At 42.8% G+C, this 24,085-nt stretch overlaps 1 protein-coding gene across 4 annotated transcripts; it reads left to right on the top strand.

Annotated features, from left to right (window-relative positions):
- Positions 1–353: 353 nt before the first annotated feature.
- On the top strand, positions 354–24,068 carry LOC306797540 (insulin-degrading enzyme-like; the record flags this gene model as incomplete). 4 transcript variants are annotated; one of them, XM_079297462.1, is made up of 23 exons in its annotated part: positions 354–467; positions 1,460–1,644; positions 2,556–2,763; positions 4,135–4,304; positions 5,050–5,172; positions 7,232–7,344; positions 7,539–7,701; positions 8,755–8,847; positions 9,022–9,113; positions 9,469–9,549; positions 10,117–10,220; positions 11,433–11,535; positions 12,501–12,623; positions 13,059–13,141; positions 13,870–14,014; positions 16,274–16,384; positions 16,621–16,741; positions 17,917–18,008; positions 19,147–19,258; positions 20,968–21,135; positions 21,596–21,868; positions 22,629–22,690; positions 23,922–24,068. In XM_079297462.1, exons 1-23 carry the CDS (start codon positions 382–384, stop codon positions 24,066–24,068), a joined length of 2,958 nt encoding a protein of 985 aa, XP_079153588.1. In that variant the 5' UTR covers positions 354–381. The 4 variants fall into 4 exon arrangements, with proteins under 4 accessions (XP_079153588.1, XP_079153589.1, XP_079153587.1 ...); XM_079297463.1 differs by having other exon boundaries at positions 23,911–24,065; XM_079297461.1 differs by lacking the exon at positions 23,922–24,068 and adding an exon at positions 22,822–23,023.
- Positions 24,069–24,085: the final 17 nt, after the last annotated feature.

Genomic DNA, 24,085 nt, shown 5'->3' with positions numbered 1-24,085 from the left:
ATTGTATTTATTTGACAATTTTGCATCAGTTGTGTTCATTTCTCAATGATGTGTAACTACAGTTGAAATGCGTATGACGGGGCTCTTAAACCAATACGATACGCTGAACAAGAATCCACGCGCAGGGCTCCTAATCGATATCAGAACCAATGACACAACACAATTTCAGAAATGTGCTAGATATTTTGCCGCATGCAGGTAATTTAAACTTCGACTGCCTAATCAATATCTATTGTCGTTATTACATGGACCAGCCGCTGATATCATCGCAGAATTGATAACGTACTATGTTGAATTACGGTCTGTTCGGTGTGTGATTGCTTTTGTCTATTTAAATATGGCGCTGTAAAAGCCAAGGTTTGTTTTTTATGGGTGCAAAGTATGTTTAAGTGCATTAACCGAACGGCCCAGTTTACGAGATACCTCCAGTCAGCAGGCAACGGTTTCTGTATTAACCAAGATTTTAGGTAAGTGTTGTCAAGTCAAATGTCTTAACTTTTTGTGAAAAACAATTGAGTTATTTTCACACCAAAGGTAGGCTAGCTGGCTGCAGAACTAAAGCCGGTTTGCTGAGCTATGTTAAGACCCAAGCTAACGTAAGACTGAAGCCGTTAGCTATGATGCTACGTAGGGTGGCACTGTTAGCTAGCGAAGACGGATTTGTGTGCGGAGCTAACGTACCGTATAATGCACAATTATAATACATTTTATATCGGCAGGGAATACACGCTAACCACATAACGTTAATTAGACAAACTAACACCACTTGTATCCTTGATCATATTCCTGGAGCTCATGTTGCTAATTTAGCAAGCTAACGTTAACGCTAGTTTGCCTTCTGTGAGGGGGTTTGTTTTATGTCCTCTAGCGAGTAATGCTGCCTAATTTTTGCTGTACTTTGGGCGAAACTGTTGTATTCGTGTTTTCATACAACCACCTTAGCGTTAATAGTACATTGCGAATAATTCTGGTATATTTCCTTTTTGTCTAGCTAGTAATAACTGTAACGTTACTTCGCTAAATACAGTTCCGAACAGTTTTGTTGGTTGTTTCAGAGCTGATAACAACTATACGCCGTGTGAGTTAACGCTAAATAATGAATTGTCAGATTCCTACAAATGTGCTCTACATCAACAATGAGTTTGCTAATAGCAGCTGCTTTCACAGTGATGTTACCAGGTGCATGTTGTTGCTGTAAGTTAGTCTGAGTGACTGTCCGATTGACCCAACTATGGCATCTTAAACCCCTGAAAAGGTGACCTCAGTGAGTGTTGTGGCTTATATTTAGTGTGAGTGTACACTATGTATTTATTTATACGTATTATATACAAATCAGTCTTGTCATACACAGAATGTCACTTGTGATTTTTGTCCACAATGTGGGTTGTATCAGAATATGACAGAGTCCTTGGCTAACTGCACCAAATGTTGACCGTACATTTGATTCCCTCCACTGCAGGCTGGTGTCATCCTTTCCTCTCAGAATGACCGACCCAGCAGTGAACAGGGTGGTCAGTGACATAATTCGCTCTCCTGAGGACAAACGGGTTTACCGGGGTTTGGAGTTCACCAATGGCCTGAAGGCAATGCTCATCAGTGACCCGACAACAGACAAATCCTCAGCTGCTTTGGATGTTGAAATAGGTAAAGGTCTTTCATCGCTATTGTCCTGCCAGGTACTCCTGTATTGTCATGTGGCTTTAAGCCTTACGGGGGGCTTTTTGAAAGCACTAGGGAAAATATATCCACAATATCTAAACATTTTATTTGCCCTGTAGAATATGAAAATAGACTATTTTGGTAAAATGCATGGAAAAATGGTGTTCTTCTCAGATTGCCATAGTTGCATGCACAGAGTAACCTCAATGCTGGCTGTGTACCTGAAGTTTTGCATTTTAATTTTTTTTCTCATGAATTTGAATTTATAAAAAATATATTCCAGACATCAATCACTAGGTCAAGATGAATTGCACTAATTCTCAGAATTTTGTCTTGATGGATTTTGACATTAATGTTAAATGTGCCTTTACATGCACATATTGCGATTGCCTGAGTGTGAACTCACTTTGCTGGTTGCTCTAGCTTAACAAGATCATGACTTGCTATTGTTTCAAAGGTTGTGAGTATAGAACTATAATTCATCGGTTATGCAGTATTCCTGTTACCATGAATATACGGTACCTGTAAACACAATATTGCTGTGTACCTACCTTGTGTTCCATTTCCAGACTAAGAGTGACAAGGGTTCATTTACTGCAGGCTTAGGAAATGATGAAGACATTCCTAATACTCCACACTACCTATGTTACCAAATTTTTTTAAATCATATTATTAAGATAATGTCTCTGTGTTCATTTTAAATCATTGCTTGAATAACAAGTTCACAATGTAATATATAGTCGCGGTGCAATTACACATCTAGGCTTATTTCCACTCTTTCCTCTAGAGTCTAGCAGACAATGAAAAATCAAGATGCTGCATCTTTGAACTTTAATGAGCTTAGATATACAGCGGGATCAGCTGATTTTCTGTGGCCGTTCTTCTTGAATTCCCAGGTTCATTATCGGACCCAGGGAACATCTCGGGCCTGGCGCACTTCTGTGAGCACATGCTGTTCCTGGGGACACAGAAGTACCCCAAGGAGAATGAGTACAGCCAGTTCCTCAGTGAGCACGCAGGCAGCTCCAACGCCTTCACCAGCGGGGAGCACACCAACTACTACTTTGACGTGTCCCATGAACACTTGGAAGGTGCTCTAGACAGGTAATTTCCTGTTAATTTGATGAGATTCATTTTGCCACGTACAAAAGTAATTTTTACTTTTTATTTGCGCCGCTGTAATCATTTGTGTCGACTCTGGCACCCTGGTACGACTTTTTCTCTGCAAATGTTAGTCACGATTGGGAAACCTGACTCTTTACAGTCAGTCCAATCAAATGAATCTAACTAGTCTCAAATATTTTGTCCCCCACATTTTCATACCTGAGTTAAGTCTTTTTGTTTTTTTTAAGGCCCCATATACCTTAACCCAATTAAGACAGATTGCTTCCTTAGTGCTTGTTTATTCATACCATTACAGTTGAGCTGTCAGGTTGTTGTCTGATCGTCTCTGGTTACCAGAGACTGCTTTGTTGAGCTCTTTTCCTTTTTGTGTGTGTGACCATCAGCATAGTTCCTACCCCCCCCCCCCCCCCCCCCCCCCCACTCAGGCTAGGAAACCTCAGGCACCGGGTGTAACCGATGTCCGCAGCCTTGCAGAGGTCTCTGCTCACGTGTCGGCCATGGGGGGTTTGCAAAGGGCAGTCGGGCGGTGTCAGAATTGAACCTATCGGGATAAGCTTACCTACTTATAAATGAATTGATAGCGTAGCAGGCACCTGTTTGTGTGGTGGGCTAATTGTTCCCCTGTGCCGGTGAATTGTGAAGGCCATCTGCACTGTAGTGGTAGGAAAGGACAGTGCAGAGTATGTTTAAATATTAATGATGTTGCCTCTTTGAAAATAGAAGAGCGCTGAGTCTGAAAGGAGCATATGCATCATTAACTGGCCCCGTTATTTTAACCGTACCCATGTATAAACTTTCTAGGCAGCTGGCACATTTGGTCATTTGTAATCAAAGAGCAAGATTCTTTTGTGGGGTTATTAAAGACTGAGTTTGAATCTTCTACTACAAACATGTCAGTACTCCAGTTTATGGTGTGATTTTATTCATTTAATAATTCATCTAAACAACTAGCTGCTTTTTGTCGGATGACATGACTTTGTACAATATTCCATCTGTTGCATAAATCTATAGCAAAATCTCACCTTGGACTGTGCTTTGAAAATGTTCAAATGTGTGTGTGTGTGTGTGTGTGTGCTCAGCTTTACTCATTTGCTTGGCAGTTTGCCCTCATCTTGCGCTCATGCAAATTAATTTTCATCACGTCCTGCTTCATGCTCTTTTCTGTGTCTACAAGTGGTCCAACACATTTAACCCAGAACAGCATTAAGCTACTGAAAGAGCAAATCTTTAAATGTTCCAGCCCTAAGAAACTTCATTACGCACCTGAAAGTGAATTACTGCTATACCGACATTAGTTTTTGAACCATGCAGTTTAATGTTCCCCTTACTGTCGTTTTGCCATCTGTGTAGGTTTGCCCAGTTCTTCCTGTGCCCTCTGTTTGATGAGAGCTGTAAGGACCGGGAGGTGAACGCTGTGGACTCGGAGCACGAGAAGAACCTGATGAATGATTCCTGGAGGCTGTTCCAGTTAGAGAAGGCCACCGGCAACCTGAACCACCCCTTCAGCAAATTTGGAACAGGTAGACGATAACCAGAGTTATCATTATTTTACACACACGCTACAGCTTTGATCTGTGACATTAATAACTCTATTTATGCCTCCTAACCATAACCATGAAGATTCACTCAACTGAGGGAAAGCATCTCAACGCGTGAAGGGTTTTACTCTCAGGGCGAAGGGAAGTCAGAGTGAGTCAGAGCTCCGAGCTCCAAATAACCACCTGATGGCAGCCTTGAATTATATCTTCATCCAGTTAAGAATAGAAGAGGATCAGACAGGCCTGAAAATCACTCCCTGTTAGCGGACCAGCATAATCCTCTCAGGAGTGTTGCTTTGATGTTCTGTCTCTGTCTCAACAGATTTGAAAAGTGGTTCATTCACAGACGACGAGCAGCTTGTTCGTGTGCTTTACAAGCTGTCACTGGGTCCTCATAAACTGATTGGTTCTCAGAGTAAATGACTCAAAGTATTATATTACAGTTCTCTGAATATTCATGCGGTCCTCAATGAGACCACGCTGATGTTTTTCTGTCTGCGTCCTTTGTGTTCTTAAGAAGAGGAACAGTCTTTGTTCTCTGTGCAGTGATCATTGTCGAATGTCAATACACTGCTCATATTTCTGAAGTAGGAAAATGAAACGGAAGGATTTTTATTTTTTATGAACTGGTAAACATCTTGTTGCATTTGTACTCCTTGACATTGAGAAGCTGTGACATTGATTTTGAAAACCCATTATTCTCTCTGTGTATTATTTCTCTCTTTAGGCAACAAGTTGACCCTTGAGACCCGGCCGTCTAAAGATGGGATTGATATTCGTCAGGAGCTCCTGAAATTCCATTCTACGTATTACTCCTCCAACCTCATGGGACTGTGTGTGTTGGGAAGAGGTAAGAGCTACCGGTAACCTCTCGCCAATGCTTGAATGCCGCGAAATACCTCAATTGGCCTCATGCGACTTATCAGTCAAGACAACAAAGAGGAACAAACAATGCAAGTCATGCATGACGTTGTGTACATGGGCACACCATGTACACCATCTGCCCAACATCTCCTCTTTTTTTATTTTGCATGTTTGTATTCTTAGGATTTGCAAACGCATGGTTTATTTATTTTCTAAAACAATATCTTCCTTTTGATCTTTTACTTGTTTCAGCCTTTGTGATCCTCTGTGATTGTGAGAAACTTTGTAAAGCTGCTTCCTGTTTGGCCATCTTCAGTCGTTGTGTTGAAGGACAGTCGAACTAATTTCTTAATAAACTAAAGCTGATATTGCAGTAAATAAATACGCATTAAAAAATTAAAGCAACAAGGGCTCCACAAAACACCTGTTTTTATTTCTACTTAGCAAATGGTTTTCTTAAATCCTCTTGTGTACAGTGTTCACTTTAATAAGAGCTAGCTCTGAATTTGAAGGCACAAACGGTGTCACCAGTGTGTTCATCGCCAGCTGACATTTTTCAAAATGTCCTCGTCTGAAGTGAGACGTAGTTTGACAAGTGCTTCCAGGAACATCCTGACATGACTGATGGCTCTGAGATCTGTACTTTTCGGACTATAAGTCAGTTACAATATTCATGTTAAATGTGTTGGCGGAGGAAAGCTACGGAAAAATTCGTATATAAGTCGCACCGGACTATAAGCAGACGCCTCAAAGTGTGGGGTAAAAAGTAGCGGCTTACAGTCCGAAAAGTACGGTACTTAACTGCTTAATGTCTCGTGAGCTTCCTTGTGTGTTCATTGGTCAAAATCATTGGTGTGGAACCGTTGTTTGCATTCTGGAAATACTTTGACAGTCGAAGTATGATAGTCTGTTTATGTTTCATGTTGATGAGTGCAGTCATCCTTTAATTATAAGTTAGAAGCCACTAATACGATTCTTTGGGTATTATTTGCACTCGTATGAGCTACTGGTTGTCTATTAGCCCTTTGATACACAAGCTAAGACACAACATGGGTCAAAAATGACCCATATTGACCTACAATGTTATTTCGTGCATGGCTGAGGGTTTCTTTGCTATATTTTTGGAAATCAATATATTTCATCATTTAATATTCAAAGTATTCATTAAATATCTTGTTTTTGATTACCACAAATCCTTATTTTAATTTTTCCTTTCTTAATTTATGAACTAAAATAGTTTTTGTATTACTATGTCAAGTTTACACACGGGTCAAAAATGACCCGTGTGTAAATGTCATAAAAATTATTATAAGAGTGATTTTTTCATTTTATTATTATTTTAGCAGTGATTTGGACCAAAGAATTACACATTTAATATATGAAATATTTACTTTGTCACACTCACACATGACATACACTATACAACCGATAACACTGATATTGAACTTAAACCACACCCTCACACACTTAGGCCACGCCCCTGTCACACACTTAGGCCATGCCCCTGCCACACACATAGACAACGCCCCTGCCACACACTTAGACCACGCCCACATCACACACGTAGGACACGCCCCTGCCACACACGTAGGCCACGCCCCTGCCACACACGTAGGCCACGCCCCTGCCACACACATAGACAACGCCCCTGCCACACACGTAGGCCACGCCCCATCCACACGTAGGCCACGCCCCATCCACACATAGACCACGCCCACAACACACACGTAGGTCACGCCCACGACACACATGTAGGTCACATCCCACACGTAGGCCACGCCCCTGCCACACACATAGACAACGCCTCTGCCACACACGTAGGCCACGCCCCTGCCACACACCTAGACCACGCCCACGTCACACACATAGGCCACGCCCCTGTCACACACTTAGACCACGCCCCTGCCACACACTTAGGGCACGCCCCTATCACACTTAATTAAAAACTCCTTCGGGTCACTTTTGACGCATGTTGTGTATCAAAGGGTTAACTTTGAAATGAATCTTAAGCTCAACTATAAATGTGTTTTCCTCTCTACCTACAGAATCATTGGATGAGTTGACCTCCATGGTGGTCAAGCTGTTTGGAGAAGTGGAGAACAAGAACGTACCGATCCCAGAATTCCCTGAGCACCCCTTCCAGGAAGAACACCTGAAAGTGAGTCGGTTACTTATCTCACCAATGTTTCTCACACTTTACACTTTTACTGGGCCATACCCAATATTTAATGTGATATAATATGTCTTTGCTATATGAATAGACATTGTCTATGTTTTGTGGGGAACATGTATTCAGGCACAGGATAATGAAAATGTTTTCCAGTTAACATCAAAATCTGTTTTCTCTTGCAGCAATTCTACAAAGTGGTGCCTATTAAAGACATCAGGAACCTGTATGTGACTTTCCCCATCCCGGACCTCCAGAAGTACTACAAGTCTAACCCGGGACATTATCTGGGACATTTGATTGGTCACGAGGGACCCGGCAGTTTGTTATCTGAGATCAAATCTAAAGGTAAGGCGTAGCGTACAGCTCCAACAACAAGTGGAGCGGGTAAGCTTGTATTAGGAAGGCATTGTGCATTTTGGAGGTTAGCTCATTCCTTTTCACTTTTTGGAAGACATAAAGGCGCTATGCAAAAACAAATTGTTTTATTTTGATGCTCCTATTTCAGATAGATTGCACATCAAACATGTGGGTAGAGGACAGACTGACCTGGGTATATTAGCAGTATATGGAGTTCAACATGGCGACACAGAAAATAAATGTTAACAATGGAGAGGGTTGAAGTGTCAAAGTGTATGGTTGTATAGGCCTCCCATCACTACTGCTTTTCAAACAACAAACTAGCATGCTAGCTACTGATTAGCATGTTTGCTAATGTGCTAGCTTGCCACATATTTAGTGTTATTGTGACTTCTACATTCTTGGTAATGTAGCTGTCAGTCTGACAAGAAGCACTTACTGGAATCCTCAAATGAGGTCCATACAGCATAAGTTGTTAACAAGCTATAGCTACTTTTACACCTGGAAATAAACCATATATGTGGTAGAGTCAGGAACTTCTTCAATCCTTATTATAACAAAAATGCAATTTAGGCAAAGCTGAAACCAAACCTTGGAGTATGAAATGTTATGCTGAAACGTTCATGCTTAAGTCATAAAATGCACAATTGGTTTGCCTAACTTCCCAACTGTAAGGATAGATGTTTGGATTGTGACTTAAGGTGCCGTACACAAGTTGAAAACTAGCTCAAACTCTTGTGTAGGGTTTGCATCATCGTTTCCCACCAAGTTTTTTAACATAGTATGACCAGATATAAATACTAAATAATATGAATCTGAATATGTACCATTCTATGGATAATTATTCAACCAGTTTTTTTTTTTTGTACTATTAAACTTATTAAGATGTTCAATCCTAAATCTTATATTTACTAATGACTAACTGAAAATGATCATCATGATTATTATTTTTAAAACGGAACACAAAAATGAAGTTGTTTTATTAAGGTGTTTAATCTTAAATCTTATATTAATGATTCTTATCTAATGATTATTTTGAAGGCTGGGTGAACACACTTGTTGGAGGGCAAAAAGAAGGAGCCCGAGGATTCATGTTCTTCATCATCAACGTGGACTTGACTGAGGAGGGCCTCTGTAAGTAGCACAGTCTCATAGTCCATTCATCGCTTGCTGCTGTGCTTTGCATGTGTTCAGGATAATTCCCTGTTGTGGTCTGATTGGTTTCCGCTGAGTAAATGACATGTAGATGCTGTTCATTTAGGCATGTTGTATACAGTGTATAATCCAGTATATATTGTGTCACTGCAGTGCACGTTGAGGACATCATCTTCCACATGTTCCAGTACATCCAGAAACTGCGTACTGAGGGACCTCAGGCGTGGGTGTTCGATGAGTGCAAGGTAATTAATGTTGTCTGTTTAGAGATAACATGGCAGGCGGAGGGGCAGGACGAAGTTGACCTACTTATTTCTGGTTAGTGGGGAAACTAATAGAGCGGCACAGACTTTTGACAGCAGAGTCTGATGGTGGAAATAGCTGGCAGGTTTGAATCCATCTTATCTGCTGAATGCAGCCAGTGTCAAATGAAGCTGGTGTTCTTTTTCTGTGCTACACTGTAAAAGTCTGTTTGCTGAAGGATCAGAATGACTCATCCTATTTCTAGAATCTGCCTCTAAATTCCTGTCAATCGTATGCAACTGTTGTACGTGTTGTGATTTTACTTGTTACATTCTACCTCTCTGTCTCTCTCTGTAGGATTTAAACAAAGTGGCCTTCAGGTTCAAGGACAAGGAGCGCCCCCGTGGCTACACGTCCAAAGTGGCCGGTCTAGTACACGTAGGTCCCCTCTCCGTCTGCTGAGGCTGTTTCCAGGGAGACACTGTGCAGCTTGTTGCGTCTCTACCTGCTGTCGTCATCGGGCTGCCTGGTGCTGCTGTTGACTAGATTTTGCAGAGGCGCAGTCAGTTAGGCTCGTCTTTTATATCTACCACAATACCTGTGTGACTGTCGCTGCACGGCTCACTGGCTACAGGACGTAATCATCACTGCTGCACCAGTTACAGGAATTTTCTTTTGTGTGTTTGTGTGTGTGTGTGTGTGTATGCGTGCTTCTTCTTGCCAGGTTTGGCAGTGCAAAAACAATTTCTCACACACTTCTCTTAACACTTTGCAAGATTTGATTCAGTCGTTGAACTCTGGATTTAAGATCTACTCACCATCAAGATAAGCGCTTTAACAACAGATCTGCTTTACTGTCATTCCACTCCGGTGGCAGTTAAAGACGTGAAAGTATTTGGATGAAGGAATTTAATTAATTAAGCCCTTTCCACATACCGGTATGTTTTACAGTTAAATCTCCCCACCTTCAAAGCTACATAGCTAACCGCTGTCTTTGTGTTTCAGTACTACCCTCTTGAAGAGATTCTAGCAGCAGAGTACCTCTTGGAGGACTTCAGGCCAGACCTGATCGAGATGGTGCTGGATAAGCTGAGACCTGAACACGTCAGGTTAGTGCGAGAAAGTGTGTAGAATGTTGTGTGTATAATGCACAGAAAATAACTGCTCTTATTGATAAACAGATGGATTGCATGCTTTATGTAATGTGTGTGTATTTGTGCAGAACGTCGACTGTATCTTAATAACTGATGCATAATACGAGGATAACAATATAGAGGATAATACATTCAGATAAAGATTAAAGTTTGGGGCCCGCCAGCTGTGACAAGCTTTGTATGTTCAATTTGCTGCCTTGAAAAGGAATGCCAGACAACTTCACAGATTTGATTATCTCTGCAGCCTCAAAGGGTCGCTTTGATATCTCAGGAGATGGATATGTGTGCTCAGGAATACATTACCAAGTTTATGCTCGCTGCATTGGAAATGCTGGTATCCTCTTGGGATTTTACATTTTGGCCAATATCAAATCTTCTCCAACTAACTGCCCCACCTTATTTGGCGGTGTTGGTTTATCAAAAAGTATTCTACTTTTAAAGCAGAGCTAGACAGCTTGATGCTGAGTGCTGGTAGGCTTGGTGGCAGCCAAGGTTAACTGTTCTAGTCTAGACCTAAACACCAAGTGATGAGCCAAAAAACAACAAGATAGCTAAGATGATGAACCATACAGTTGGACCTAATTTTTGTGAAGATGCTGAATAGGATATGTGGAGTGTCCCTTTCTAACTGTTTAAGAGATTCCTATTGTGGGGAAAAGACAACCTTCTCTGGTGCAGCCCGACTTTGAGTCTCCTTAGCCTGGTGTCGCTTTAACTGTAATTCATTTTTATGGGATGCTACTTGATCCAAGCAAAGTGCAGACTTGTAAGCAGTCCATTCCTTAATGCTTCCCAGGGAGCAGACTGCATGCCCTCATTGGCTCACCCCAACAGTTCACGTGCCAGTCTCTTCCATTACTGAAGTGGCCATTTTGCCTGCGCTACGGGCATGACGCTGTTTCCTCATGTCTCATTCCAGCAGCTGTGAGTGAAGTTACAGCAAGTCCGGTAGCATAATTAAAGTGCTAGACATTATAATGCCACTTAGCTCATCAGTTGGAGGCAGACAATTTGTTAATGAATCTCTACCAACTCAGACATGATCCGAACGCAATGCCACTCCCATCTCGTCTGGTGCTGTGGTTCCAGTTGGAGAGTATCCAATCAGCTGTGGCGGAGAGGTTTTTGTGTCTGTGTAAAGTGGTTCTCTCATTTTCTCTTTTTTAGAGTTGCAGTGGTATCAAAGTCGTTTGAAGGGCAAACAGACAAGACGGAGGAGTGGTATGGCACGCAGTACAAGCAGGAGGCCATCTCTGAGGAGTCCCTCGAGGTGAGTCTCTGCAGTCAGTTAAAATCAGAAATGCCTCCGATACAGCATAACATGCAGGATCGGGTATTATCGTGTGTAAAGGACCTCTGAGACTGTAGAGTATTTTAATAGATTGTTCCTTTTTCATGTCTCTTATTTTGGACGTTTTGTCACTGCAGTCGGTGCATTTCCGGTTGCGCTTTTATTTTGAAGGTACAAAACCGGAACGAAAAGTCGCTAAAGGGACGTGGAAAAGTGATTTTAAAAAACAAGGAAGATGGTTACGGTTTTATTAGTTTAGCACCTGGCCGATATAGGCACAAGTTCTTACGGTGTGTTCAATAAAGATTTATGGACCATCAGTTAAAGACTCCAGACCATTATTCAGCCGGGGATGCTACATCGTGTATGCACCGATATCATATTATTTATCAGCTCACCGGTATTTGCTCTACACAGGAACAACGACAACACGTGTCACTCACTACCTGATGCGTACTGCACATATGGGACCTAGTAATACACACCTGCGGTTAACATGTGACTATGTATTTCCTCTGATAATGCTACATTATGAACAAGTCTGTGTTGAAGTCGGCAGGAGGAGAACTAGTTAACGTCTGCTATTGGCAGCACAGTTCTGCTTGGCTGAATAACGGAGCTAACATCAGTTGACTGAGCTTTCATTGAGTTCCATCATGATGCGGTCAAGTACCGTTGAGTAATAATGAGTATTGGGAGAAAACTTGAAATGTTTTCACAGCAATATAAAATGGATATTGGAGAGGAAGTTATGACTTGTCAAACTGTTTTTGTTTTTAACACACTGGTATTGGTTGGTACACAAGTTGAGGTATCGTAAACTGGAAGGAAACAATGGTGTTCTGAACGTGCTTTAATCAAATCACAAAAATAATACACATCATAAAGCAGAAAAAAGGGCATGACTACTGCTTCAGTTGTGTTAAACTCTGCCTGTGTTTCAGAAATGGGCAAGTGCAGACCTCAACGGCAAGTTCAAATTGCCCATGAAAAACGAGTTCATCCCAACCAACTTCGAGATCTACCCTCTGGAGAAAGACTCTCCATCAGTACCCACTTTAATCAAGGCAAGTGTCTTAGTCGCACAGTGTTGTACTCCAAGTGTTGTCTCGCTTCATTACCTGCGTATTGTTGAACATATCTGGTATGCTTTCGTATGCGAATGAGGTATTGTGATTGAGACATAAAGCATTTAATACTGTTGTTGCCATCATGTCAAGATCTGAGGAGCTAAGATATTCACACCAGCGTACATATTCCACTCTCTAAGGAAAGTAAAACGAAGCCTTTTTTCTTTTATTGCTCAGCGACTCTTGTGTAATCTGTTCATATCAAAGTAACTTTGTTGAATTCATGATGAAGCGAATGCTTCACTCTCTACTTGTGGTGTGCAGCTGAAGTGGGACTTGTCATTTCCAGGGACTGCAAACGATTATCTTTGCACAGGACGGACATGAATATGAAAATACTAATTGCCTCTGTGTGGTGTTCATTTGTTCCAGGACACTGCTATGAGCAAGGTGTGGTTCAAGCAGGACGACAAGTTCTTCCTGCCGAAAGCTTGCCTGAACTTTGAGTTCTTCAGGTGCGTAACAAACTGTAAACCTTTGTAGTTCAGCTGGAACTTAAGGTACAAGGTCCTCACCAACACATCAACTCTGTACTTGGTAATACTAAAGGGTTTCCTCACAAGTTCTAATCATCATAATAATAACAAGAGAGTACAGTTATTAATGCAATGCACGTAAGCCATCAGTAGCAATAATTAAAAGAAATCAGCCAAACAAACGTGTAGAAAAATTATTTTTAGCGGTTATGTCAACAATTCCTATAGCTGCTCTACAATATGAAACTATTTGCATCTTTCAAAGGAGCTGAAGGGAGTATGACACTGCAGCTATAAATCTACTGGAAGCTGAACATGTTCTGTTTTAAAATGGTGGTTTCTCAACAGTCGACTGAAACGCAGCCAAACCCTTCTGGTTCATAGGTTGTAACAAACTGCAACAAGTTGGACACCAAGCGTCCTGATTTGGAATGTTTTTTTACCGTCACACCCGTATTTAACGACAGTCGGTAGGCAAGTTGTCGATTTTTACGGGGGGAGGATCTGGTTCGTGCAAACCGCCCAATGATAAAAATATTTTTCATATTTTACTTGCATAGCATCTTCATCAAATCGCCTTCTGACTACAGTTAATGTGTAGCTCCATGTTCTGTACACTACTTCCTTCAGCTCCTACTGTGAGACAGCGTAGGACGTACAGTTAAATATCTCTCTGCTTTGTTTGACCTCTGCTGTTTCCTCCACAGCCCCTTTGCTTATGTGGACCCATTGCATTGTAACATGGCATATTTATACCTTGAGCTCCTCAAGGACTCCCTCAACGAGTATGCATATGCAGCCGAGCTAGCCGGCTTGAACTACGACCTCCAAAATACCGTCTATGGGATGTATGTAAGTATTCACAATCCCTCCCCATCGCCCTCACGCTGCATCCCAGACCTCACGTCTCCAGCCTCCATCATCCTCAGACTGGGGCGGCTGTGGCTCAGCCAGGCCTGGGTTGACGGAGAGCTTTAAGACATCTGTGCTGCCACAATGGAAGCTTATAACACACAGGATGATACAATTAGACACTTCTGATATGACCATCGGCTATATTGTCAAACTACCTGACAATTTGAGACAGAACTCAGAAAGAAAAGAAAAATACAATGATTTGCTCAAACCTTCAAACCCAGACCTGCCTGGTCCAGCCTCTGTTCTGTCTGCATCTTCCTCTTCCTCCTTCATCAATCCCTTTTTGTTCATCCACCTCCCGCGATACCCTTACGGCTCCTTCGTGTAATTATGTTCTCACGTTGTCGGGCACACCGAATGATTGTCATTTCTCTCCATGAGATGTCTTCCACCAACAGCGGTGCTTCATGATTTTAAAGGTTGATCTGATGGCGACCGTTTTTACCAGACAGAAAACTGGTCATAGGGCTGCATATACATACTCCTCTTATCATTCTACTCGTACTTGTATTGTCTAGTGTGTTTTATTTTATTTATTTTGACAACTCCTGATTTCCAACACGCATGTATTTTTGTCCCCCCCCCCCCTCCTTCCATTAGTCGCTACCTATATGCAGACCCTCTGCACTGCAACATGGCGTACTTGTCACTCAGGTTACTGAAGGATGATTTAAACGAGTATACATATGCAGCCCGCCTGGCAGGGCTGGTGTACGGCGTAGCCTCGGGGGTGAATGCCATCCTCGTAAGTAAGCCGTCTGAAGTGGGGGGGGGGGGGGGCTGAGGCTTTGACAGAGTGTGGAAATGGCTTTGTTTTCTGCGTTCAGTTTGACTATTGAGGCTTTAAGTCTGTACTGAACCCTGGCTGCTTCATTCAAGGACGCATGAGTGACTGATATGACAGAGTTCATTCAGGGTAACGACGGTGCATGTTCATTTATCAGGAGAATGAGAAACAGACTGGATGATGGCACGGTTTTACCCACTCTTTCTAATTATTGTTTTGGTCGCTTGGCTGGCATTCTCTCGCTTTTGTTGTTTTAATGTCACACTGGTAGTAGATGAAAAAGTGTGCCTGTCGCAAGACGCGAGGAAAAGTGATGCCGACTCTCTGACATATTTCTTGTCACATTTCTGCTGACGTGAGTGCACAAAGGACATTGGAAGTAGATCCGTATCCAGGAAGTTTGATGGACGTAGTTACAAGCTACCACCCAATCAGACAAGTCTTTGTTTCCCCCCCCCCAATTTATGAATACAGCTGTTTGTGTCTTTCAGGGATTTAATGCTGCACGGCAAAGTAGCAAGCTTACCTCTGAATGAAAGTGTTTTGCGGTGGTGGTGTTTTGCTCTTTCCTTCTGACGCTTTCTAACTCTCTCACTAACGCCCTCCACCCTGTGTCCTACGACCTGGTGACCTGCATTCTTTAGCTTCCTCTCACTCGGTGAACTCATGATTGCCGTGTGTCCTTCGAGACAGCTACTCAGCACACCAGCCGTGTAGTGGCGTGATGGGCTGTAAGTGATTTGATTCAGCAGTATTGGTGTGGCTGACCGGGTGTTTTGTCAAGGTTAATGATGTTAGGAGAGATTACTTTTAACGGGTGTCACCGCAGAGATCCCGGGAGTGGGGACGGATGGGATGAGTCTTGAGAGCAGAGCCATGTAGCTGGAGGTTTTGCTGAATCATGAAGGACCACGAGGTTCGGGTGACGTTGCAGAATAGAGGCTTTAAATAACCTTGACTGTTTTATTTTTAAACTCGTGCAGTGCCCGTTGAAAACGTGCCTTCAGAACTTCTGCTTGGCCTCCATTATTGGAGCGCTCTCGGGAACCGCTCATCCAAACCACGACCTACTCGACGCTGCTCCTCCTGAGCAACACACCTGCCGTGGCATAGTTGCAACACTAGAGGAGATGCGTCATTTGGGTGTGAAAGTTCACACTAACAACTGAGAGCAAGCTGTACCCAGCATGCTGTTCGGTATTTTGTTTTGTGGTATTGTTTGTAACTTGGGGTGATTTATCTTAAGCGGCGGAGGGATGAGCTTTCCTTGACATTCATCTGGTCGGCCAGTAATTCCACACCAAATAAACAAGTCAAGTTAACAAGTGAAGCTATAGTTTCAGGCTCACCGTGTCGTTCCGTCTGTTGATGACATGCCATCCGTCCTCTCTCACTGTCTGCCGCAGCTGTCCGTCAAAGGCTACAGTGACAAACAGCACATCCTGCTGAAGAAGATCGTTGAGAAGATGGCCAGCTTTGAGATAGACGAGAAGCGCTTCGACATCATCAAAGAAGCGGTAAGCTCCAACTGCAACTCCCATCATCTGTGCAAAGTTGTGATGAGTCGTGATCGATCAAACGAATGACTTGCAATCCATTGAGCCCCTGAATGTTGCAACACATGAGCAGTAAAGTAATCGCAGCCATTGTGATTGGCTGCAGTAGATTTGACTTGTTCTTTTCATCTTTACTTTAAATGCAGTTTATAAAGTGTGGACGTTGAGCTGACTTTGCCTTCTCCTTTTCCCTGCAGTACATGAGGTCTTTGAATAACTTCAGAGCCGAGCAGCCTCACCAGCACGCCATGTACTACCTCCGTCTGCTAATGACTGAGGTTGCTTGGACCAAAGACGAGCTCAGAGAGGCTCTAGATGGTGAGGATGGATTCTCTTAATCTCTCAGGGTGCTCATTAGTCCCCTTCTTTCGACTGCGGTCCAAACTGAGTTCACTGAAATTCATAGTAGTATGAGGCTGAATCACTGTCTGGCTGTTGGTAAGAAAGTTCAGTTTCTTTTTTGTTTCATATGCGTGATGTCATGGGTTTAAGTTTCAGTGTGTGGCGTACCATCGCTGGAGGGCTACTTCTTTTGTTTCCCTCCTGACGTCCTCATTTGAATGCTGAGGCTGTTCTCCAGCAGATGCCTCCCGAGTAGGGGTGTAACGATACGCGTATTCGTATTGAACCGTTCGGTACGAGGCTCACGGTTCGGTACGCATGACGAACCGAATACGTTTGAGAAAAAAAAAAAAAAATTTATTTTTAATTTTTTTAAACCTTTATTTAACCAGGTAGTCCCATTGAGATTAAAAATCTCTTTTGCAAGATGTAAGTAACAATACAAGATGTAAGCAAGATGTAAGTAACAATACTACATAACATTAAGGAGCAGTTTTAGTTTTTTATGCTTATGTGTTGCTAAGAAGACACCCCAGAAGATGGGTCACTCAGGTATAGTTCCATCATTGTTCAAAGTCAAAGAATAACTTCATGACGTTAGTTGTAATGATAAATATATTTTAAAATCAAGTACATTTCTCTGGCATTTATAGTTTTCTACTGTACCGAAACGTACCGAACCGTGGCGCCACTGTATCGTACTGAACCCAACCGTGAGTTTTGTGAATAGTTACACCCCGACTCTCTAGCTGCAGTCTTTTCCTCTCTGCAGTGCCTGTCTGGAACCTGAAGGGCAGAGAGCGAGAGAGAGATAAAATATATTTTTGTATCACAGAGTTTGCACAGACTATCCTCAAATTCACATGACACTCAATTAACCTGCAGGGCCAAAGCCTGCAGCCCAGTCACCAGGGCCTCCTTGTTCCCTTATCAGTGTTGTTACCCTCCTGCCATCCCCAGTGTGTGTGTGTGTGTGTGTGTGTGTGTGTGTCCAGGCTTGCATGATTGTCTGCTTTTTGTCATGTTCGCGACAGGAATGCTGTGCGACGAAATCGCCCCCACACACAGTTCAGTTTTTCCCCCTGATTCATGCTTGATAGCAGCTCTGGAAATTGCTCTTTGATTGCTGTTTTCTGTGATCTGTATTCCAGATGTGACTCTCCCACGTCTCAAGGCCTTCATACCTCAGCTATTGTCACGGTTACATATTGAAGCCCTTCTCCATGGCAACATCACCAAGGAGGTTTGTCGCTGTGTTTTTGCTTCGTTTTTATAAACGTTTTGTCAACTTTACTTTATGCCTTTTTCTCAGTGAATGTTGAATACTTTTTTATTCTCAAACATTTCAGACATTCTGCCTTTTATCTTGCCTTCCTATGACGTCACAAAGGATTACAGTCAAAAACCTCTCTTGAGATCCTGCGATCAAGTTTCACTGTGACTGAGGTCCCAGCTGCTTTACGCCTCGTCATGATGACAGCGTCAGGCTGTTGGAGAGAGAATTAGTCTCACCAGCGGGAGGAATGATGCTTTTTTTTTGTCATCATGGTACTACAGTGCAGGCCTGCTTCTACAATAGTAATACACGTTTTATGTAGCACATTTTCATAACATAAGCTGCAGCTCAAAGTACTTCACAAGAGAGAGGAATCAATAATGCAGGTATTTCAAAACAGGGGACACAAAAAATAATAAGATCCTTAAAAATAGAATCAAAACAAGATGTTAAAAAAATCATAAAAAAACAACTATGCGAAATAACTCATAGTAAAATAACTATGCTGTCAGAAAGAGGTGGAATTAATAAAAACTAAGATTGTAAAAAATATGTTTTGAGCGTTTTAAAAATAATTATTTCAGTTTTTAACAGAAGTTACTTGACTTCTGTGTGATTGGAGTTTGTTCCAAACCTTTAGTGCAGAACAACAGAAGGCTGCTTCACCATACGTGGGTTTTTTTTAAAGTAATTTTGGGTACGACATGAGGAACGTTTAGGAACATAATCTGATAAGCCATCGGTGAGGCAAAACATGACCAAGCCGTTTTGCAAAGAAGCCTTGTAATATGAGGCTGCATGATGGATGACAAATCCTGTAGTCATGTTTTGATGGGAAATTTGCATTTATTAATGTTAGCAACGGAGACTATTACAAGGCAGGAAATGTTCCGAAAAAACATCAATTTAAAAAAGCTATTTTGTTGCAAGCTACATTACACAGAAGATCACTTCCTGAAATAGAAGCCAGGTTAAGGGAACGTGTGTGTAACAGACTTCATTTACAACTTCTTGGACAGAGCTAAATGTTGTAGCATTTTCCTTAACAAAACTGTTTTTGTGGACTTAAAACGTTTAGTTTTCCCTCCCTGTTTTTCGTCTCTAGTCTGCGCTTGGCATGATACAGATGCTGGAGGACACGCTCATTGAAAATGCTCAATCAAAGCCCCTCCTCCCGAGCCAGCTGACTCGCTACAGAGAGGTGCAGGTTCCAGACGGTACGTCCCGCACACGCACACACACACACCTGGTTGAGCACTCTTAAGCGTCGGGGCCCGTCTCCATGCAGAGGAGTCCTTACCCAGCGCTCTGGACTCCTGTGTTTGTAACGACTTGATTGAATTTGACATCCCTCATTTGGTTCAGAGAAACATAACTGGTCGCTGACTGGAAATGGACGTCATTGGGCGAAATGGGTACGGACCTTCCACTCACTTCAGAGATGAACGCACACACGCCAAGCAAAGCACCTGTGTTGCCTTTCTGATTACATTAGGAAAGTCTCGTTATGTGGAGAGGAAAACCTGAGCCGTGCGGGGCCACCTGGAGACGTCCCGTGGCTCACCGGGGGATTTTTTTCCAGGCTTGGCTCCAGGCTGCCAGTCAGACACAGAGCAGGACTGCAGCAGGAGGATGTAAAGGATGTAAACATAACGTTGGATTATGAAATGACAGACTGGCTGACAGTCTATCTGAGAAAACACGTTATTACTCTCACAGCTGAAAGCTTTAGAGCAGAAAGTTCCCATTAATCTGTCCGCTTACACATTCATCTTTGTTAAAGGAACCATGGGATTTAAATGTAATCTGAAAGATAGCCCAACGCCCACATTTCAAACACAATTTCGGAGCCTGCTATCACTGTTTATGTGATTGACAAGCGTTTTAATACTCCATATAGGATTATAATAGAAAACAACCGTTCTTCATGTAGCAAAGGCACAACATACTGGCATACCTACAAATACAAAACGCACGACGACACACCGCCTGACATTTCCACAGTTTTGTTAATCGACGCGTTTCCCTGCTCAGTACACGGAAGTAAAACCTTTGACATGTTGGGAAGTGATGCATGTGGAGACGACGCTTGGACATGACGCTCTCCAGAGCCAGTCAGCATGTGCACGAGGGCCTCAGCTCGTCCTCCATTCAAAGTGCGCTTGATCACAATGGACTCAAACAAAATGAGGCCGAGTGTAAAAGGAACAAGTTTCCCCAGTGCAGGAGCGGATGGCTCCTCTCCATCTTCAGCTCATAAGACATTTTAAAGCACCGGTGAAAGGCTAGAGGAGATTTGGAACAAAAAGCACGATGTTGACGTTCAGAACGTCCGTCTCAGCTGTCCTTGGTCTGAACGTCTCTGTTTTACTCTCTTACGACTCGAGCAAAAAGCTTGGGCGTGACTTCATATCTACTTTAGGAACAGCTGACTTGTTAGGCAGCGTTGATTGTTGTATCCATACAAGGATGATATAGAGCTGGACAGCTAGGCTGGTGATATTCACTTCCCTGCTTATCTGAGTTCATTGGTCACGGGGGTTTTGGCTCAGTCACTGCATTTCTCAAACGTGATTGGTCAATGCCCCCCGCGCAACAAACGGAAACCTGAACGCCAAAATCCCGTCCCGTTCTTAAAACGTAATCTTCTGCATTCATATGCAGATATCTATTCTGTTTATAGAGATAGAACTATTTAAATATTTTGATACAAATGTCTTGAATCAATGAATTGAGCGCCTGTATCAAACACGCTCTGACATACAGAACACAAGTCTGCTCCTTCAGTTGAGTCGCTGCCTTTAGTCTTCAACTGAAATAAATATGAAAGTGTATTTTTTCTCCAGGCTCAGCTTGAGAGCCCTGTGCGTGTTTCCCCCTCTGTCTCAGGAAAAACTCCAAATAAAGCTTGTTCTGTTCCTCTCAGGTGGCTGGTATGTTTACCAGCAGAGAAACGAGGTGCACAACAATTGCGGCATTGAGATCTACTATCAGACCGACATGCAGACCACCCACGACAACATGCTGCTGGAGCTCTTCTGCCAGATCGTCTCGGAGCCCTGCTTCAACACCCTGAGAACCAAAGAGCAGCTGGGTGAGCCAGCAGGAGATTTAGTCTGACACATTCTGTGGACTGCAAGTGTTTATAAAGACAAGGGAAAAAAAAAAAACCACTGTCAGTTGTGCTTAAATTTAGCTGCTCGCCGTGTATTTTGAATATTGTTTCAAGCGTTTTTCTTTGAGGATTATGCCGCTTTAATCTGCATTTGGTCGTTAGATTCTCGTGCTGTCGACCATGATGATCTTTAATACCTCGGAGAATTAATGCATTGGGTTTTCTTGAAAGTAGTGCCAGACCCTAAGTCAATATCAAGATACAGAGACGGTAATAAGAATAACATGAGGACATAAACACACTCCAGTGACACCACTACAAAGGCTCAAGGAGATGAGTGTATGATTGCCATGCTAATAGTTCAGAGTAAAATGGCCTTTGAAGCCACCGTACCCAGTCTGTCCTCTGTGCTGAGCTCTATCATACCCCCCCCCCCCAGGCTACATTGTGTTCAGCGGGCCCCGGCGGGCTAACGGGGTGCAGGGCCTGCGCTTCATCATCCAGTCGGAGAAGGCGCCGCACTACCTGGAGAGCCGCGTGGAGGCGTTCCTCTGCACCATGGAGAAGTCTGTGGAGGAGATGGCCGACGAAGCCTTCCAGAAGCACATCCAGGCTCTGGCCATCCGCCGCCTGGACAAGCCCAAGAAGCTGTCTGCTGAGTGTGCCAAGTACTGGGGAGAGATCATCTCTCAACAGTACAACTTTGACAGAGGTGAGGCCTCTCTGCCAACTCTCAATCGTGTTTAGGTTTCAACCAGAATGCACCTCTCTGATCTACCAGCTGTTTGTGTACAAGGGGCTTGTGTGTTACGTAGAAAAGTCAAATACAAGTTTGAAGACTTATCCATATTGTTTGGACGGTCCCAGAGGTGAGCAGGATGTTGCTTAGAGTTGCACAAATTCGGAACCTGAGATAATCTGCATCATGTTACACCTCTCCTGAGAGCCGTAATGGATTTTAATGGGCCCGATTCACTGGTAATCTGCCTAAAGCCCTGAGTGATGGCAACACTGAGGCTGCCACGGGAGTGGTGGTGATTACTGATACTAGCATTGGGGGGGGGGGGGGGTGCAGCTGACACGCCCCAACGCCAAGGGCACAGAAATAACATACAACATCCGCTATTAGTCAGAGCTCACACACACAGCTGCTGTTGTTGTAAGCATTTTTCTTTTACATTTTGTGTACAAAGATGCTTTACCATGGTTCGATTCTGTTTACCCAGAATGCTTTGCTTTACCATCAACCTGTTCACAGCAACAGAGAGACAATTGGGAAGACTTCTCCAATCAACAAACGATTAGCGAAACTGAAAATGATACCTGGCCGCTCAAGTCCAGCATATCGGTGGAAATGAAGCCACTAATATGAACCACATCACTGGTGCTTCCAGGAGCATTATTATGCAGCAGTAATAACTTTGACCAGAAATGCAGTTGAGTGATGGATGGTTTTCCCTGTTGTGTTGCAGATAACACTGAAGTGTCCTACCTGAAGACTCTGACGAAGGAAAACATTATGCACTTCTACAGAGTAAGTAGAACAACATCATGTCGTAGAACGTCGCTTTCCAGGACTGCATCTGAGAAACAGCGAGCAGTGGGAGTCTGTTCAAATCATTATTGTCATTTCACATTGAAAACCTGTGTATTACATTTAACCAGAGCCTCACCAATACTGTGTTGTTGGTCCAGGTACCTATATATCCAGGTACGTATGTGTATGTATGTATGTATGTACACATACATATACGTATATATATGTACACATACGCGTGTGTGTGTGTGTGTGTGTGTGTGTGTGTGTGTGTGTGTGTGTGTGTAAAAAAAAAAGTGTATGCACGTGAGGTCTGTGTTTAGGCTCTGCATCGTGCTGAGGAGCGTCCCTTAGGTATTGTATAATATCGGTAAATCACGGCCTCTTATGGCTTATTGCGTTCATAAAACGGTTACTACTTGGCAAGGTTTCATAACATAAACAAAACAAGTAATCATTTATTCATAAATTAATTATTCTGCCAAGCAAGACGATAGTCGAGTACAGGAATCAGTAGTCATCATTTTATTTCTGTTCATCATTGCTGTCACTAGTTTGACTATCGTATTTTTACTGTTTTTTGTCGTCCTGTACACGACATCTATTGCACTTCTCTCCTCTGTGAGCTTTCGTCCCTCTTTATTTCGTTAAAGGTTTTTTTGGGGAGTTGTTCTTTGCCCTCTTTGTGATATTGAGCTACACAAATGAAATGTTGATTCATATTAGCGTTATAGAGCTTAACACTGGCTGCCCAGTTTTTAACATCCACATCTCATCGAGGTCTAGCCAATCACATGAAGACTGAGATTAGAGTGAATCAGGCTCTTCTCTTTCTGAGGAAGTCTCGTATTAGAAGACTCATTTAGACTCATTGGGACAAAGTGCTGCGTTTCTGTTTCGTCATTAAATGCCAATTAAATACAACTTTGACCTTTAGGGTCTGAAACATCATTCATGTTCCTCTCCGTAGCCACACGGGGTGATGAAGGTGTCTGATCTGAATCTGTTTAGGTTATCTGCTTCCTATTAAATAATAAAGTCAGATATCCTAACCCTCACACGTTGGCATGAGTAGATATTAAAACCATAAACGGCAAACAAATCTGAGCTTTGAGAATTGTTTGCTTGTAGTTTACTGTTGAAACACGACCTAATGTTTGTCGAATGACTCCCCGGGTGCATTTAACACAGCGGCAGCCTAAATGATGAGCTCAAAGTATTTTCACAGGTGATAAACCGTGGCTTGCTGTTCAGTGCCACAGGAGCTGTTTTGGGAGGCTCCTACCTGCTCATTAAAAACCCTCCTGATATCAGCAAGCTCGTCATCCCCGCTGAGAAAATGTGGGACAGGCTCGTGGCGCTCTGGACCCACTGAGGACCGGCTCTGATCTG

This window comes from Melanostigma gelatinosum, assembly GCF_949748355.1.
Source record: "Melanostigma gelatinosum genome assembly, contig: scaffold_204, whole genome shotgun sequence".
In the NCBI taxonomy this organism is placed as follows: domain Eukaryota; kingdom Metazoa; phylum Chordata; class Actinopteri; order Perciformes; family Zoarcidae; genus Melanostigma; species Melanostigma gelatinosum.
This window is presented reverse-complemented; position numbering and strand designations above follow the sequence as displayed.